General features: G+C 46.7%; 1 protein-coding gene across 2 annotated transcripts in view; it reads left to right on the top strand.

The window, feature by feature from the left end:
* The first annotated feature begins 371 nt into the window (after positions 1-371).
* CDC25A (cell division cycle 25A) overlaps positions 372-18,533 on the top strand; it is a 28,168-nt gene continuing 10,006 nt past the window's right edge. The window contains exons 1-9 of one of the 2 annotated variants that reach the window (XM_038392854.2): positions 372-765; positions 6,384-6,469; positions 8,367-8,415; positions 9,475-9,513; positions 9,682-9,718; positions 10,146-10,247; positions 14,533-14,652; positions 16,749-16,886; positions 18,158-18,232. In XM_038392854.2, the coding sequence (XP_038248782.1) occupies positions 590-765; positions 6,384-6,469; positions 8,367-8,415; positions 9,475-9,513; positions 9,682-9,718; positions 10,146-10,247; positions 14,533-14,652; positions 16,749-16,886; positions 18,158-18,232 (822 nt within the window). In that variant the 5' untranslated portion in view covers positions 372-589. The remainder of the gene's footprint in view (positions 766-6,383; positions 6,470-8,366; positions 8,416-9,474; positions 9,514-9,681; positions 9,719-10,145; positions 10,248-14,532; positions 14,653-16,748; positions 16,887-18,157; positions 18,233-18,533) is intronic. The other variant, XM_038392855.2, reaches the window with a different exon arrangement.

Here is an 18,533-nt window from a genome sequence, read left to right as displayed (position 1 = left end):
GTGGTCGGATCTCCTGTCAAACAACCCAGAGGGCGGGAGGAAAGAAGATACGGCTGGTTTCAATTGGTCGTCCCCCTTGCCGACTCTTCTATTCTATTGGTCAGAACTGCTAGTGGGCGGAGAAAAGACGAAGCTTGTTTTGATTGCTCGCCAAAAAAGCGTCTGGGCATTCTATTGGTCTTTCACTTAGAGAATTGGGCAGGGCAAAGCGATGTGACTTGGTGATTGGCCGTCTGAAGGGAAGGGTCGCATTCTACTGGTCAGTGTCTGTGACGTTCAATGTGGTGGGGTGGGGAGAAAGCAAAAGAGTCTGGTTGTGATTGGTCGCATAAAGCTAGAGCTCTCTTTCACTCACCGGATTTGCTGTCGTTCAGAGAAGTGGGCGGGCCGAGACGCGGGGAGCTCGCTTCTGATTGGTGGGCCCAAGTTTGGCGCCAGCTTCGGGCGTAGGCAGAGGGCGAGAGAGCGCGCGCGCGCGCGCGGGTTGCGCAGCGTTTGTTCTGTACGGGTGGCGGGGCGGGTCAGAGCGTGAGGGGGTCGCGCTGACAGCAGGAGCCGCTCGGGTCCGCTCCCACCTCACGCCGGCCTCATGGATCCCGGGCCCCCCAGCCCTGCCCCGCCGAGCTCCCGCCGCCGCCGCCTCCTCCTCCTGCCGCAGCTCCCGGCCGCCGGGCCCGGCGTGGTGAAGTCCCTGTTCCCCGCCGAGCTCTCCCCGGTCTCCGGCCTCAGCCTCACCATGAAGCAGCTGCAGGGACTTGGCTACAGGTGAGACCGGCCGTGCCAGCCCCCGCCCCATAGCGCCCTGGTGCTTGCTGCCCTCATGCCCCGTCCCCTGCAATCCTCCGAGCCCCCTGGTGCCTTTCACGCGCCCCAGACCCCCCCGGGGGTGCCTTCCTCTGCCCCCCCCCGTGACTCCACCCCTGCAGCCCCATAGTTCGCCGGTCCCTTTCCCCACATGAACCCATAACCTCACCCCTTCAGCCCCCATCGCCCCTCTGGTGCCTGTCCTCCTCCCCCCCACATGGCTCCCAGGACCCCCCCCACAGCTGCCTCGTGCCTGCCCCCCCATAACCTCACCCCTTCAGCCCCCATCGCCCCTCTGGTGCCTGTCCTCCCCCCCCCCACATGGCTCCCAGGACCCCCCCCACAGCTGCCTCGTGCCTGCCCCCCTATAACCTCACCCCTTCAGCCCCCATCCTGTCCCCCCCACATGGCTCCCAGGACCCCACCCCACAGCTGCCTCGTGCCTGCCCCCCCATAACCTCACCCCTTCAGCCCCCATTGCCCCTCTAGTGCCTGTCCTCCTCCCCCCACATGGCTCCCAGGACCCCACCCCACAGCTGCCTCGTGCCTGCCCCCCATAACCTCACCCCTTCAGCCCCCATCGCCCCTCTGATAGCTGTCCTCCTCCCACCACATGGCTCCCAGGACCCCACCCCAGAGCTGCCTCGTGCCTGCCCCCCATAACCTCATCCCTTCAGCCCCCATTGCCCCTCTGGTGCCTGTCCCCCCCCCCACATGGCTCCCAGGACCCCACCCCACAGCTGCCTCGTGCCTGCCCCCCCATAACCTCACCCCTTCAGCCCCCATTGCCCCTCTGGTGCCTGTCCCCCCCCACAGCTGCCTCGTGCCTGCCCCCCCATAACCTCACCCCTTCAACCCCCATCGCCCCTCTGGTGCCTGTCCTCCTCCCCCCACATGGCTCCCAGGACCCCACCCCACAGCTGCCTCGTGCCTGCCCCCCCATAACCTCACCCCTTCAGCCCCCATCCTGTCCCCCCACATGGCTCCCAGGACCCCACCCCACAGCTGCCTCGTGCCTGCCCCCCCATAACCTCACCCCTTCAGCCCCCATTGCCCCTCTGGTGCCTGTCCTCCTCCCCCCACATGGCTCCCAGGACCCCACCCCACAGCTGCCTCGTGCCTGCCCCCCATAACCTCATCCCTTCAGCCCCCATCGCCCCTCTGGTGCCTGTCCTCCTCCCCCCACATGGCTCCCAGGACCCCACCCCACAGCTGCCTCGTGCCTGCCCCCCCATAACCTCACCCCTTCAGCCCCCGTCGCCCCTCTGGTGCCTGTCCTCCTCCCCCCCACATGGCTCCCAGGATTCCAACCCAGAGCTGCCTCATGCCTGCCTGTTCCTCTCCCCCCACATGGCTTCCAGGACCCCACCCCAGAGCTGCCTTGTGCTTGCCCCCCCTTCCCCCAGGATTCTCACCCCTATAGGCCCTCTGGTGCCTGTCGTCCTTCCCCCCCCCACATGGCTCCTAGGACCCCACCCCAGAGCTGCCTCATGCCTGCCCCGGATTCCCACCCCTTCAGGCCCCATAACCTCACCCCTTCAGCCCCTATATCCCCTCTGGTGCCTGTCCTTCTCCCCCCCCACATGGCTCCCAGGACCCCACCCAAGAGCTGCCTCGTGCCCGCCTCGGATTCCCACCCCTTCAGGTCCCATAACCTCACCCCTTTCAGCCCCCATAGCCCTCTGGTGCCTGTCCTGCTCCCCCGACATGGCTCCCAGGACCCCACCCAGAGCTGCCTCATGCCTGCCCCTCCAGGATTCCCACCCCTTCTGGTCCCCTTCTCCATACATGGCTTCCAGGACACCACCCCTGCAGCCTCCATAGTCCCTTGGTGCACACATGGCTCCCCTCACAGCCCTCTTTAGCCTACCCCACATGGCCCCCATAACCTCATCCCTTCAGCCTCCATAGTCCCCTTGGTGCCTGCCTCAGGACCCCACCCCTGCAACCTCCATAGCCCCCTGGATCTTGTTGCCCTCCCTCGCATATTGCTCTCAAGACCCCACCCCTGCAGCCTCCAGAGCCCCTCTGTGACTACTTCCATTTGGTTTCTATAACCCCACCTCTATAGCCCCCCTGGTACCTGCCCCATGACCCTGCTCCTGCAGCCTCCCTAATCCCCTGTTGCCTGTGCACTCCCCCATACGTGGCTCCCCAGACTCTACCTCTGCGGCCTCCCAGAGTCACCTTGTGCCTCCCTCCTCCCTGACGCATGGCCCTCATGACCCTACCCTTGCATCCCCAATCCCTGCAACCCCTGTGAATCCTGGTGGCTACCCATATACAGCCCCTATGACTCCTGGTGCCTGGAGACTCCCATCTCCCCAACACATGGCCCCTGATACCCCACCCATGCAACCCCCACATCCCACTGGTGCCTGCTCACTTCCCCGATGTGTATTCCCCCCTGAACTCATCCCTGCAACCCCATAGCTCCCTGGTACTGGCCTCCTTGGTGCGCTCTTTTAACACACAGCGCACACATGGTGCCACATAATCTCCATATTATCCATAGTGGCTCCCACCTCCCCCACACATGTGGCCCCCATGACCTGTCCCCCACACAACTCCCAAGCCTTGCAGCTCCCCACCCACTCCTCCTGGTACCTGGGCTCCCAGATCCCTGTAATCCTTCTCCATATGCCATTCCTGCCTCTCTATTCAACCCCTATCTTGTCCTGGCAACTCTGCCTGGTCCCTACAGCCTTCTCTTCCTCCTCACACAGCCCACATGATCGCATCTTAGTAGCCCCTCAATTCTTCCTGGCTCCTATTTCCGTTCTCCAGACTCTCTGACCCCTGCAGCCTTCTCTTCCCACCCCCACTCCCCAAACAATACCAGCAGTCCCCTGCACTGGTAATTCCCTGCATTCCTCTTTCAGTCTTCTTGGCTCAAACCCTGCAGTCTATTATACCACATCCTCTCACTTCCCAAAGCCTTCTGAACATGTCCTGTAGCCCAGTCGTCGTCAAACTTTTTTTTACTGGTGACCCCTTTCACAGAGCAAGCCTCTGAGTGGGACCTCCCTTATAAATTAAAAACACTTTTAAAATGTATTTAACCCCGTTATAAATGCTAGAGGCAAAGCAGGGTTTGGGGTGGAGACTGACAGCTCGCCCCCTGACCCCCAGTTTGAGAACCCCTGCTGTAGCCCTTCCTCCACCCCACACCATGTAGCCTCTTACCCATGCCATGCAAAGTCCTCCTCCATTACTGTCTCAATATTTCTGTTCTTTGCACTGAAATAACTGAGACTGTGAATTAATCATAAAGGGCCAAGTATATCCTTGGTGTAAGTTTGTTGCTGATTGTTTACCAGGGATGAATCAGCCCAATATGCAAAAAGAAAAGGAGTACTTGTGGCACCTTAGAGATTAACAAATTTATTTGAGCGTAAGCCCAATATGTTAGTTTGGCCCATTCTACCCCACTCCCAGAGTTAGGTTTGTACAGGTGCTTACCATGTGTGTTTGAGGATAGATAATAAGTTGTTGCTCATGGGTGTATGTTGTGTCTTGCAGGATCTTCAGATTTGAAGATTTTACAGCCACCACTCAAACGGTACTAGGTTAGAGTCCCTTTGGAGCTCATTAGTACCACTCTTTAACACAGTTTTGTAAAACGAGCACCAAGGTTGTATAGGCACAAAATCTGCTCATTTCCTCTTCTCACTGGTGTTACCAATAATATTGCAAAAATAATGATTTAATCACTAGTCAATAACTACACATTATGAGCAAAATTCATCTCTGTGCATAGGGCAGCACAAGACCAACACAGCATTTAAAACCTACTTAAAACCTGATTTGGGCTGGTGGGGGGAGGGGAATAAATGGTATAAAGTTGTTTTTAGATGGCCCTCTGCACAGGTATGAATTATTTTATCCCACCATTCTCTTCCAGGCAACAAAGGAATTAAACATGAGGTTATTTGGGTTGGGCTGTTTGCCACTATTCTACCTCTTCGTGGCTCTTTGATAGACCACATAATACCTATAAATTCATTTCATACAAAAGTACTTTATCACACATGCAATGTTGCCAATGCTCACAACGTTATTCCAAATTTTATGATATTTGGGGGTTATTTCAAAGCCCCAGCTCCTGGAGGCATGAGATTAGAAGAGGATCTCAACTTTAATTGTAAACAAAGGTAGTTTCTAGTTCTGATACATGCAGAGAAAAGCTTAATCTTGATGCAAGTGTGTCTGAATGACATGGAAACCAGAAGGCAAAGAACCCCAGATATATTTATCATGATTTTAGGCCTGATTTTTTAACTCTTGGGGTTAGCAATACTGCATTTGTACACCTACGATACCCCAGTCACTAAAAGAAATGGGGTTTAATTGCTTTAAGGACATTGGTGTAAATCCAGTCCACATCATTAAGTTGAGGCATGTTGGCAAGAGTGTGCTGAAACTTGTATTACTCCCCGGGGGAATTCTGCAGCAAAAAAAATAAAATTCTGCGCACAATGTTACAAAATTCTGCATATTTTATTTGTCAAAATAACTGAATATAATCACTCTGGTTTCAATTATTTCAGTAATTTACTTAAACTACAATACAATGGATGGAGAATGGGAGTGGAGAGTATTGGAGGAAATCCCCAAACCCCTTGGCCTAACAATAATGTAACTAGGTTTGACCCTTTATTTCTAGTTATTAGACAACAAATATATGCATCCATATGCTCAGTGTTACATTAAAGGCAACTGAAGAACAAGTGAGGGCTGGGAAATCAAACTCACAATTTATATTGGCTACTGACCATCTCCAGAAAGGTCAGTACCAAACAGTTCATGGAGCACATTCTGTTAGAAAAAATTTTCAGTCTAAAAATGACACCAGTTTTAATCACTAAAGCACCATAAGCATTTATCAGGCCATAGTGTCCCTTACACCACTCTGGCAATGTAAAGGAGCCTTAAATCATTTACACCTGTTTTATACTCCTGGGGGAATTCACAAAAAGAATGGGAACAATTCACTAAGCAGGAGGACAGCTACCTTCTGCCCTCCCTCAGGGGACAGTGCCTATCCCACGCCTAACTCCTCACAAATGCTCTAAAGCCCTGCCCCTCCACGCCAAGCAAGCCACAATAGCAAGCGAGAGGGACAGAGTGTCTCTCTGTCTCACACACAATTGTGTAGCCTCTTCCCCTCAGACAGTGATTTATGTCGCTACTGGCTGCTCCGGGTGCCTGAAGCAACCTGCCTGCAATGCCGGGGAGAAGCGTGTGACTGCTCTTGTGGCTTCCCCGTCAGAAGTCATTTTTCTGTGGGGAATCAAAGAAATCTGCGGGGGACATGAATTCTGTGCATGCGCGGTGACGCAGAATTCCCCAGGAGTATTGTATTCCTCCTACCTGTACTGTGTCTGTTATGGTTACGCAAAACTTCAATCTGCAGGACTGTTAAACTGGCACCTTTTGCATTGTCCACTACATAAGCTGATGAAGAGTAACCATTCCAATTTGAGCTCATTTACAGTGTATTTCTACATTTTAAACCTATTGTGGTGGTTCCTGTCTGAAATATTCAGTAAAATAACTCATTTTCTTATTCTTTACAGTCAGTATGAGAATTCTGTGCAAATGCTGGGAATGAGGAACAGTAACAATCTACAAAGAACAGACTCGTCAGAATCTACTGATTCAGGTTACTTTTTAATCTACACTTAAGTACTAAGGAATGAAAAAGCTTGACATTCTCCTGCCTTGTATTATAAAAGCAATTTTCAGGTTTAACAGGAAGCTAATACTGTGTACTTGCATAATTCACTGCAACAATAATTAATCCTAGCAACCCTCCTGAAGCAGGAGGGAGATGGCCCCATTTTATAAAAAAAAAAAAAAGAAAATGTAGAAACGTAAGTACAGATGTTAAGTGGCCTGTCCAGCATTGTACAGAGGCAGAGCCAGTGTGAAAAATCAGTTCTGGCTCCAATTCACTAGTCTGTTCTGCCTCTCTGTAAACCATTGGCTGGTAAACATAGCTCTCCCATGTTAGTTTGTGGTTGCTGACAATCAAGAGGTATCAGAGTAGCAGCCGTGTTAGTCTGTATTCGCAAAAAGAAAAGGAGTACTTGTGGCACCTTAGAGACTAACAAATTTATTAGAGCATAAGCTTTCGTGAGCTACAGCTCACTTCATCGGATGCATCCGATGAAGTGAGCTGTAGCTCACGAAAGCTTATGCTCTAATAAATTTGTTAGTCTCTAAGGTGCCACAAGTACTCCTTTTCTTTTTGCGAATCAAGAGGTAATGGCTTAATGGTCTAAGCAGTGGGTTTGAAATACCTATGCTCCTTGGAATCACAAATTGAGTTCTTAGCAGAATTGACTACTTTTCACCCTTCTGAGGTAGATAAACTGCGTGAATACAATGTAATTTCATGTTGGTCTTCTTGATTAATACCTTAAACCATGGTGGCATATTGTGTGCTGTTGATTGTCCAACTACTGTCCTTTCACCCCAGAGATATGTAGAGCTACTTAAATACAGCTATGTCTAAAACTTGAAGTTTTTTTGGATGGGAGGCGCTACATCAGTGTAAATAGTGTTTAGAGTGATATGATTAACTAATGCTACTAAAATCGTGGGGGGTTTCATGGTACTCTATTGACGCAACCCAGTATAGGGAAACTGGCTTCTCTCTATGTATGTCTCGTCTTGTGTAGTGCCACAACTGTGCGTGGTACTCTAGACTACAGATGGAACCTTTACAGCCTGACACAAAATGAGTAGACACCAGATCATAGGGGGCAAGGCGGCAATAGGATAAGTCAGGGAGACGTGGAGATGTAGCTTGCTTCTACGTACTTTTTGTCAGAGCAGTTCTTTTAAAGCACAGATCTTTAAAAAAGTCTTCCTAATCTTAAACCTACCAGAAGCAGCTGTATTGCTTTAATGCATCACCTGACTTTTGTATGTCAATAAGATACTAATTATCTTGCTACCTGGACAACGATTTGTCTTATGAAGGCATTTTTTGGTAGATGACTGTGTGAGATGTGCTAATATTACCTACTTTGTGCAGGGGAGGGGGATAATAAAAGAGCATGGCTAAAAGCTTGCATATAGGAAACAATCAATTGGCAGGGCTAACCTGCAAAGCAATGGCAATTTGTCTGTGTGGAAAAAGGCCAAAATATTAGTTAAGCTATGGTTCTAAAGTGGTATATTCCTTTCCTATGTGACAGTTTCTCATACAGGGCACTATGGTGGGATATTTTTATTCCTCCTTTTCTCACTCAGCCCAAAAGCCCAGTATCAAACCATTACCTGTGGTCAAAAGAAGTAGCTAGGTGTGATACTCAAGGCTGTCTCTCCCTCCTCTTCCCCTCCCCCACTCCACTCCAGGGATTCCAGTAGGGGATGATTTATCTGGTCTGACTGGATATGGCTGGTCTATGACTCTCTCTGCATGGCAAAAAGTTGTCCTGCTGAGCAAGTCACTGTGACCTTTTGGGGGAACAAGATCTAAGATTCCTCGCTAACAGTGCCCGTACTTTATATTTTCAATAGTAAAAAAAAAATTTTTTTATCTTTCACAGGCTACTGTCTAGATTTTCCTGATTCCCTGAACTCGGACATTGAGGAAACGTATGTAAAAATGTAAACTTTTGGTATTTTAGACTATACTATTAACTGCTAAATGTGGGCTAATGGGAGGCTTGATCTGAAAATTCCACAGCTAGTACATGTAAAATGGGCTCTTCTCACTTAATCTTCTTGAAGTGTATGTCTTGGCACATTGCAGCTTGAAATTCAAGGTTTTCTATTTCAACAGAATGTGGCCCAGTCTACTTAACAGTCTTATGTCTCAGTTAATGTGTTGCCCAGACCAAAGTATGTACTTCTGAGGACCCTAGACTCTGAGCATCACATTGGCACCTTGCTTAGGAGTCTGAGGGCTACACCTATCTTGCATGTAACTTATAGTTTTCATTAAATACTCAGCGATACTATTTGCTTGTACATGTACCTTAACTGATGGCTAACAGCAATTGCTTGTTTTGAGTTTTCCACCTAGGGTCAATCAGTTATGTCCTTACGTTGCTGGTAAAGATGATGATGGTGTTTTGGACACACTTGGTCCTTGGGCCACCCTGACCCATTTCTCACTGAGAAGCTCCATTTCCATTTAGGCTAATTTGCTGTTAATACTATTCTGAATTGGGAAACACTAGCTCTAGTCTCCTTGGGGAAACTAGGGTAGGGAAACTGTGTTTAGTCCTCCAGCCCAGCTGAGATAATAAGTCTCTAGGAAACAAAGAACAAGATGGTCTGCTGTTTTTAAGCCATGTCTATACATACGGTGCTGTAGTGGGTGTGGTGAAGATGCTCTATGCAAAAAACACCCTCACAAGCAGTAGAAACTTTGTTGGTGGAAGAATCTCTCCCATCGACATAGCTCTGTCCACACCGGTGCTTATGCCAGCATAATTTGTCATTCAGGGAAGTGCTTTATTCACACACAATTTATGTCAGCATAAGCTGTAGTGTAGACATAGCCTAAGGTGCATAAGTTTAAAAGCTGGGGACAAGTAGCAGCAACAAACATTCCATGACTTTGAGTTTAAACAACACTAAGTAGTTCAAAGTATTGGATAATGAATTAACAATAAAAGTAACTAATGTCCTTTGTCTGCCTTTTTTCAGCTTTGAGAAAACAGTTATAGAATCTGGCAGATTTACTAAGTGAGTACAATTCAAATTTTAACTTCCCTTCTTAATTATTTCTCTATTGATCCGTTAAATTCAGTTTTGCAGTGGAAAATCTGAGTTGTGTTGTCAGTTACTGTTAACAGCTTTTCAGTTTAAATGTTAGAGTAAAATTTATTCTATTTTTGTCTGTTCTCATTGCAGTATTCAGTTACCCATCAGAAGAATACGTTCCCTCCCGGTAAGTGAGGAGGATTTTGGTCTTTCAGGAGTGGCAAAGAGGTTTTCAGTATTAAGCGTTACGCTACTTATTTACCCACTTTTTTATCCGCAGATATCTGGCAAAACTCATTAAACTTCCAGTCCCAAGAATCTGGTGTTGCTTGTTGCTTAAAATTAAGATAACACAGTCATAGGCTATAATCTTGAAATGGATCAAAGTATAATCTGTTATGTTCTACAAGGCAGCCTGTCACTAGCTTTATGTGGAAGTATTGCATGCTGGACCTGTTGTCTCCAGGGGCTGCATGTCCATGGCCAGCCCTTGTCTTTAACATAGTTTGGGTACCATAGCCTATACATTCTTGGCAAGCTGTCAGCATGGCCTCTCAGTTGCCCAAAATTTGGGGAACTGGTTGATATTGAGCAGGATATACTCTCTTTTGCAGCAGAAGCTTCTGGGGTCTAGTCCTGCTCTGAAGAGGAGCAACTCAGATTCATTGGATTGTGATGTTTTTCACCTGATTGAACCAGATGACAACAAAGAGAATGTAAGTTTAACTCACTCTACGCATCCCCGAAGTAGTGTAGTATGGTAAGCTATACCCAGGAAGATGTGACTTGTCGTAGTATGGAGCTTGATACATAGGGATAACTCCTTATTTGGGGAGGAGGTTAGTAATGAGTGGTTGATGTGGTGGGTAAAGCCTTTATTACTATTTTTGGTGAACTGTGGCAGTCTTAAACTTCTCCATGGTTTGTCTTGCAGAATTTGCACTAGTCTGGTGCAAAAGGGGACTTTCCACTTTCTGTATTGCATTGTATTCCATAATGCCTAGGAGCCCCATTGTGCTTGGTACTGTACAAATGCAGAACAAAGCACTTACAGTCTAAGACAACAGACTGATACAGACAGAAAGACATGGGAGTACAAGAGACAGCTAGACAGTGTTGGTCAGCCTGATAGGTAGTGGTCTAGTCTAGCTGTTAAGTTTTTAGGCATTCTGGTAAAGAGCTCTTAAATGGGATTTGAAGGAAAACGCTGCAGTGGCTTTGTAGATGTTTTAAGAGGGCGGGGGGGCACCCAAGCTTGAGGCATTGCAAGGGAGAAAGTACAAAGATGCTTGTTTGGAAATTTAACAAGTGGGCAGTGAAGGCTGATGTGGGCTGATTAGAGGCAGGAGTTGACCTGTTAATACTGAATGATGGATGATAGGGTGAGGGTTAGGTTGTGAAGGGTCTTGAACATGGTGACAAGTAGCTTATGTTTCGTATGATAGAGAAGAGGGAGCCAGTAGAGGGATTGAGAGAGGGGTGACACAATCAAAGCTGTAAGTTGGAGAATCATCTTTGCAGAAGCATTGTGAATGGATATGAGCCAGGAAACACTATTTGTCAAAGCCAGAAAAAAGGACATTTCAGTAATGAAGATGCAAGCCTGGATAAGAGTTTTATCTATTTGGATGAACAGGAAAGGCCATATCTTAGAGAAGTTATGCAGAAAGAATTGGCAAGACTTAGACATAGCCTTGATGTGAGGCCCTAGAGAGGTCCAAGTCAAAGATGATGCCCATGTTACAGGCATGAGTGACAGGCAGGATGGTGTTGTCATGCACAGTTATTGCGAAGGCAGTTGGGGGAAGAGCTCTGGTTTAGCCATGTTGAGCTTGAGTTGATGGTGAAATGTCCATGTGGAAAACATCAGGCTGAGATTTTAACTTTGGACAAAAGAAGACTGGTCCAGAGCAGAGAGGTAAATCTGAGCCATCAGCATAGAGATGGTATTTGAATTTGTGGATGACATTACCCAGTGATAAGATGTAGAGGGAGAAGAAAAGGGAACGAAAGACAGAGCCCTCTAGAGCCACAGAAATTGGAAGGTGGATGAGGGGGATCCTCTGAAGGATGCGCTGAATACATGATTAGAGAGATAGGAGGGAAAACTAGCAGTGGACAGTCACGGAAGCCAAGAGGGGACAAGATTTCAAGAGGAGGAGCAGCGTGGTTGACTGTGTCAAAGGCAGCTGTCTGGTCAAGGAGGACTGGGTGCAAGTTCTGAGTCTCGGCCAGGAAGACATTGATGAGAGCAGTTTCAGTTGAGTGCAAGGGGCGGAAGCCAGATTGGAGAGGATCTAGGATGGATTTGGAGGAGATGAACTCTGGATGTCGACTGTAAACGGCACATTCAATGAGCTTAGTAATGAAAGAGAGATGAGAACTGAGATAACTGAAGAGTTAAGTTGGGTCAAGGATGAGGTTTTTTTTAAATGGGAGAGATTAAAGTATGTTTTGTGAGGGGAAAGAGCCAGAGGAGAGTGAGAGGTTGAGGAGGAATGTAGGTAAGGATTGAGAGTGGGCGTGAGGGAGATCAGAAAATTGATTGGGGTCACTAGGGCAAGAAGAGGAGTTAGAGGAGGAAGGCAGAGAGAAACATTTGCCTCTCACTGGGGAGAAGGAGAATTATAGGCAGGGACAGGAAGGCAAGGTGAGGGGAGGAGGAAGGTCATGTCGCATCTTGTCAGTTTTCTCTTGGAAGAAGTCAGTGAGAACCTGTGCAGAGAAAAGTGGAGGGCAGATGGGAGGGTTTGAGGCACAAGTCAAAGGTGGTAGAAAAAGCGGCTGGGATTGTGGGTGTGAGATTCAGTTAAGTTAAAGAATTAGATTTGTCTCGCTAGGAAGATGGCAGAACTGAAGGAGAGAACAAATTTGTAAGAGAGGAAGTCAGCCTGGTCCCAGAATTTCTGCTGAAGACTTTCTACAACATGAGACCATGAGTGTAGGAAACGGATGTTGGAGGTTAGCCAGAGCTGGAGGTTGGCAGGATAGACCTTGTGATGGAGGACAATACTATAGATATCATCAATGCTGATAGACTGGAAGTCACAGTAAGGCCGTGTGAGAGGGCACAGGCTGATGGGTGTGCTGAAAGAGATCAGGTGATGATTGAAGAGAGGGAACTCCGCAACAGAGAGATCATCGAGGGTAGTGCCTCTTGAAGACCAAGTCAAGTGAATGGCCCTTTTGGTGAGTGGGAGAGTTGAACCAGGGCTCCAGGTTGAATAAAGAGCTCTAGGTGAAGGATTGTGCAGCTAGAGGGTCAGATGGGTCATCAGCATGGAAGCTGAACTCACCAAGGATGAGTGGGGGAAATAGAGGAAAGAAAGCCAGAAGTTGAAATTGGAGAGGAAGGCTGATGGGGAGGAGTTGGGTGGATGGTAAATGACAGCGACATAGAAGGGTAAAAGAACCAGATACAGTGATGTTGAAATCAGGAGGGCGGGGGGGTGGGTATTGGAAGTGGCAGTAACTGGAGAGAAGCCCCACCCCCACCAGGGTCTGAACTGTAATGGTTGGGTAAGGGAAGAGCCCTCTGTAAAGCCTGGTCTACGGGGATCAATCTAAGGTATGTAACTTCAGCTACGTGAATAACATAACTGAAGTTGATGTACTTAGATCTACTTACCGTGGTGTCTTCACTGTGGTAAGTTGATGGCTGACGCTCCCCCGTCAACTCCGCTTGCGCCTGTTACCCTGGTGGAGTACCGGAGTCGAGGGGAGAGTGCTCAGCTAGATGCGATAAATCGATCCCCACTGGATCGATCGCTGCCCCTCTATCCAGCCGGTAATGTAGCCAAGCCCTAAGGGCGCAGCTCAGAGGCAGCATCAGATGAAGGGTTCTGGGAGAGCCAGAAGCTGAAGGGGGGGATATGAAGAGATTGTGAATGACCGATCTTGTTAGGGAAACACAGTGGGCGCAACAGTGTGTTGTTGGATTAACTTCTGTTGGTGGAAGGGACAAGCTTTGCTTCACAGATCTTTTTAGAGCTGGAATGGGTATTCAACAGACAGCGAAAGGAAGGAGATGGGTGTGAGGGTAAGAGTGGTGGCATGCGATGGGACAGGTGTGGGGGTGGGGATAGGAGGAGGGCCTCTGCTGGGGCAAATGTCACCAGAAGTGAGGGGGAGGAGGTGGATGTGAGACCTATATTCTAGGAAAGAAAGGGGGAGATTGGGTGGATGGGAACTGTAGAGAGGTGAGGGTAACTGGAAAGGGAAGATGGATGCTCCCTAATTCTTGTGCCCTATTAAAATGGAGGATTTTTCTAGGACCACTTCAGCTCTTTGCTAGGGATGTTCCTGTCTCGAAACTAGTCTGGGGGGGATGGACCCTAACCTAATTAGGGCATCCTACCTTCACTGAGGATCTAGAGTCCAAACCTACTACCTTGTCATCCCTCTTATTTTCAAGGCTTTCCCTTACTGACTTACCAGACAATTGCCCTGTCAGGTTGTAATTATCAAACTGTAAACATCTGTGACTTCATTAAACTGAGTGAGTAAAGCTTTAAGGAACTTGATTAAGGAACTTGTCTGGGGCTATTGAGTCCAACTCCATTACAGACCAACTAGCTGTGAATTCGATCAATGAAGAAATCTTACAAGGGCTCAAATTTCTGCAGAAGTATCTGTCATTCTCAGGAGTAATGGGATGAGGGCGCAACTTGTCACACAACAGCAAGTTCATTCTAGTGATTTTGACAGAGATCTGGCTGCCTTTGATTAGACAAGACTCTTGCTGGAAAGTTTGATAGGTGAAGGGCTGATAGTGGACTGTAAAGGATACTCCGAGAAAATGAGTCTAATTCTCCTATATTAATCACTATTATAACAACTTTCCTTTGGAAATGCACGTATCCTGAAAGATTTACTTACTCCCTTGGACTGCAAGGAGCTGAGTCCAAGAGGGATGGGCTGTAAAATTTCTATGCAATGGGCCCTTCAACCTCTAAGCTTCGCTGGTTTGATAAAATGCTTGCCTTGCTCCCTTTCATTAAGGAGTCCTTTGAGTTTAAGAAGCCAACCAGGCCCGCTTCTCGTACTTGTCTGCGTGTCCGTTCCCTTGAAGATGGAAAAGATGTTTTTGGGCAAAGACAGAACTCTGCCCCAGCTCGGATGGTATGTATCAGGCTGTCCTTGGCAACTAACCCTCTGCCTAGCCTTAGGCTTGCTCAGTTCTAGGAGAAAAAGCACACAGAAGTGGTGGTCCTGAGACATGATGCTCTGGGAGTTGAGGAGGGAAGAAGCACCAACTACTTTCTGCATCTTTATTGATAACACACTAAGCTGGAAAAAAGTCCACCCAGCTTTCAGGCTTTAAAGCTGGGAAAAATCTCATTTGTATCCTGAATATGGGAGATCAACTAGGGGTGTTACCAAAACACCACAAATAGTTATTGACTATAATCCTTCATGAAACTTGAGCTAAACTGCAATAAGTCAAGTGAGCATGGATGTCTAACAAAGCATTGATTAGATTAATCTTTATTGTGTTGCTGATTCTGCAGTGAAGCAGACAGGTGTGTTGAAATTTAGATGCATTTAAAAGAATAAAATTGAAAATTGCATTTATAATATAGGGATGAAGTTTATTCTATGGCAAGTTCTGTTGCTTGGCCAGGAAAGGGGCCAAGACCACTATATATAAGCAGGGAATTGGGGACTCTGGTTTTCATCTACTACTTAACTATGGTGATCCCTCTTCTTTCTGAAATGTCTCCTGACTGCATGGACAAAACCTGGAGACTTGGGTAACCTCCTGTTACTGAGACCTACTCTCTCTGCACTATCCTGGAAGTGAGCTCCTCTTTGCAAACATGCTGGATTGTATAATTTTCCAGAATGCAGCATTATCCCTTAATGAAAAACTAGCAGTGAAGTTTTTCACTATTCTGCTCTCCAAATAATAGTGCCAGAGCCAGGTTTGGAGTTGCCTAAGCCACTTGATGAATAGGTGGGATGACCATGTGAAAAACTCCTGTAAATCCATTTCAAGGAATGGCACTGCCATAGCTCTTAGAACCAGTGTTCCTAGTCATCTAGAAGGGAGACCATAATGTCATGCTGTCTGAAGTGGCTCACAATTGTGAGTGCCAATCTCGGGTCAGAAAATAGGGCAGACACCCCAAACTGGTGATATATTCTATAAGATTTCACAAAGACAGTAACAAAAGTGCACTCCTGGATCACTATACCAGTGTTACCATGGAGCCACAGACCGTCCCTTTAGACCTTTCAGCCTGTTTGCCACCCAGACAAACTGATCTTAGTGATAAAAGGTTATTAAAACCAAAAATCACACCACGTCAGGTTCCTTGCAACCCCAAAAGATCAGTCACTTACCCCAAGTCAATGGATACTCTGTCACACCAAAGACAACGCTGGCAGCCAGTTTCTCTAGTAAACTAACTAAAGATTCATTAGCTAAGAAAAAATAAATGAGTTATTGAGAGGTTAAAGCAGGTAAAATACATTAACAGGTGAGTCTAAGTTTGTAAGTCCAAAATGATAGCAAAGATGTAGTAATCTGCTAGTTTTCCATAAATCTCTCAAGGTTACCCAGAATAACTTTGGGGATCTCTGCCTTGCATCTGGAACGCTTCCCTGTGATTGTCCAAATAGTTCAGAGACAGTCTCATTCCCTGGATCTGTTCTTACAGCTCCTTTCCACGGAAAGCTGGAAGTGTTTTCATTCGCAGCATGGACTTCTCCTTTGTTGACTAAATGCATACTGAGTCTGTGAATTTCCATTGTCGAACATAATGACCCATGCTTTGAACTTAGCAACCTTCTTCATTTATATTTCCAAAGCTCCAGTTGCATTTGGTGGGTAAACTTAATTACCAGGATATACGCTATGTAAATTATAATGTAATGACACATAACAATCCTTCATTAGTTTTCATGAAGTTTACACATCAAGTAAATTCTCATCTTAATACTAACACACACTTTTGGTCTATGATTAATTAAGTACAGGAATATACAAATGTAACGTGATAGCAATCAACAGGGTATGGATAGGTGAAAACAATATCTATTAACTCATCAGTGAATTGGTCTGTGCATACTAGTACGCTTAACATTTCTTTGATATTCACACAGAAGTGAATTGGCCTATGGCTCTGACCTGCTGGCCTGTCAGTGTCAAACACAATCCCCAGAATAAAGGGCTGGATGGAGGCTGCCATTCAACCAAAATGTCTTATTTCCAGTTTCCCACTGGTGAAGCCCCTGAAGGTGACTTGGAAAACTATAGGCCTGCTTTCATGCAGCAGTCATCTCTAACTTCCCCTGACACTGAGGAAGAAGATGATGGATTCCTAGATATATTGGATGGGGAGGACTTGAAGGTATGTGAAAGGGGAGTGGTTGATTTGCGCTTGCAGGGGACAGCATTCCTGTGTCTGTAATGAACACTTATTTAGCAGTAATGTGTATACATAATGTCCTGAGTGCAGACTGCTGATGCAGGTTTTTAAATGACCATAGTAGTGTAAATTCTAGTTAAGCCTTGTAGGGTCATCAACAGTCTGTTAATGGTATTTGTCCAGGGTGAACATCTATGTTGAGCAACTATGATAACTAAGATAGAGCAATAGAATTCTTTCATCACAAGTGGCAAAAAGTTGGTAATTGCAGATGATCCTCCAAGAGGACTTAATGCTGTAGGCCATGTTGACACTACAGACCTTACAGCAGCACAGCTGTACGGTTTCCCATGTAGCCATTCTGTGCTGGTGGGAGAGAGTTCTCCTACCGGCATAATTAAACCAGCTATGTCAGCGGGAGAGCGTCTCCTGCTGACAGCACTGTCCACGCGGGTGCTTTTGTCAGTGAAACTTATGTCCCTCCTGGGGGTGGGTTTTTTTCATACTCCTGACCAACAAAAGTTTTATTGACAAAAGTGCTAGCGTAGATATAGCTATAGTCTTTTCCACCTCTTATTGCCTTTCATAGAATTACAGAAATGTTATGCTTCTACTTCTAACAGTAGACTATAGACCTTGTCACTTTAGTTCCTCACCAGCAGACAGTAGCAGTTAAATGGAGACAGTTTGCTGCTGTTCCTATGTTGATGATAAAATACTCACATTGCAATTTACTGGGGAATGCCCAGGAAATAGTGGGAAGGAAAAAGTCTGTCTGCAGTAGGCTATTTAATGTAGAAGCCATATTTCCAGGGATGGAGTCATGATTGGTAAGCCCAGAATTGGATGTATCTTCTTCTTTGCAATCCTTTGCTTAAACAGGATGCTGTTTCCATTTGAATGCATGAGAGCAGGAGACTCTTAAAGTTGTAAAGTAACATTCTAAAAACCATAAATGGTTTTTTGTTAAATGAATCAATTGCTGTAACTTCCCTTACAACAGCTTTAAAACTCTGCCTTTCCAGAATCCTAGTCTTCATTAGAGTGGAGTTCCTGCTAATCTAAGAATAACCAGATAAATGGTAGTTCCCACAGTAGTGAATGAATAAGTAATCCCAAAGAACTGTTCTGCCACCTGCATTAAATTTAAATGCCTGCTTGAGCTGTGCAAAAGCCTTAGACCTGTTTTGTAATCACTGTCCATGATAAAATGTGGTTCTCCTGAAATGTGATAGAACTTTCTGCTTCCTCAGAACAATGAAGAGATGCCATCTGGTGTGGCAAGCCTTTGGACAGCTCCACTAGTCATGAGGAAAGCAGACAACCACGTAAGTGTCCCATCCCAACATAATGAAACTTGCATCTCTTTCAAAAGGCCATCTAGACCATTGAAATTCCTTATTAAATAGATTAAATTATTACTCTTATTCCTATTAGTTGGCATCCCTCCTACACTCAAGTCATAAATTTGCTAATATGGCTTTTGAAAACTGCCCTTGAGACAATTGACCATAATTGCGCCATTGAGCTTGTACCTCTCAGGATCCAGGGCATGGTAATCCCTACGTATTTGCTCTTCACCTTAGCCTGCCTAATGACTAGAGGGTTCTGTCTTTGTAGCATTTGGAA

This window comes from Dermochelys coriacea, chromosome 2 (genome assembly GCF_009764565.3).
Source record: "Dermochelys coriacea isolate rDerCor1 chromosome 2, rDerCor1.pri.v4, whole genome shotgun sequence".
NCBI lineage: Eukaryota > Metazoa > Chordata > Testudines > Dermochelyidae > Dermochelys > Dermochelys coriacea.
Note: the sequence above shows the minus strand (reverse complement) of the source record. Positions and strands in the feature narration are given on the sequence as shown.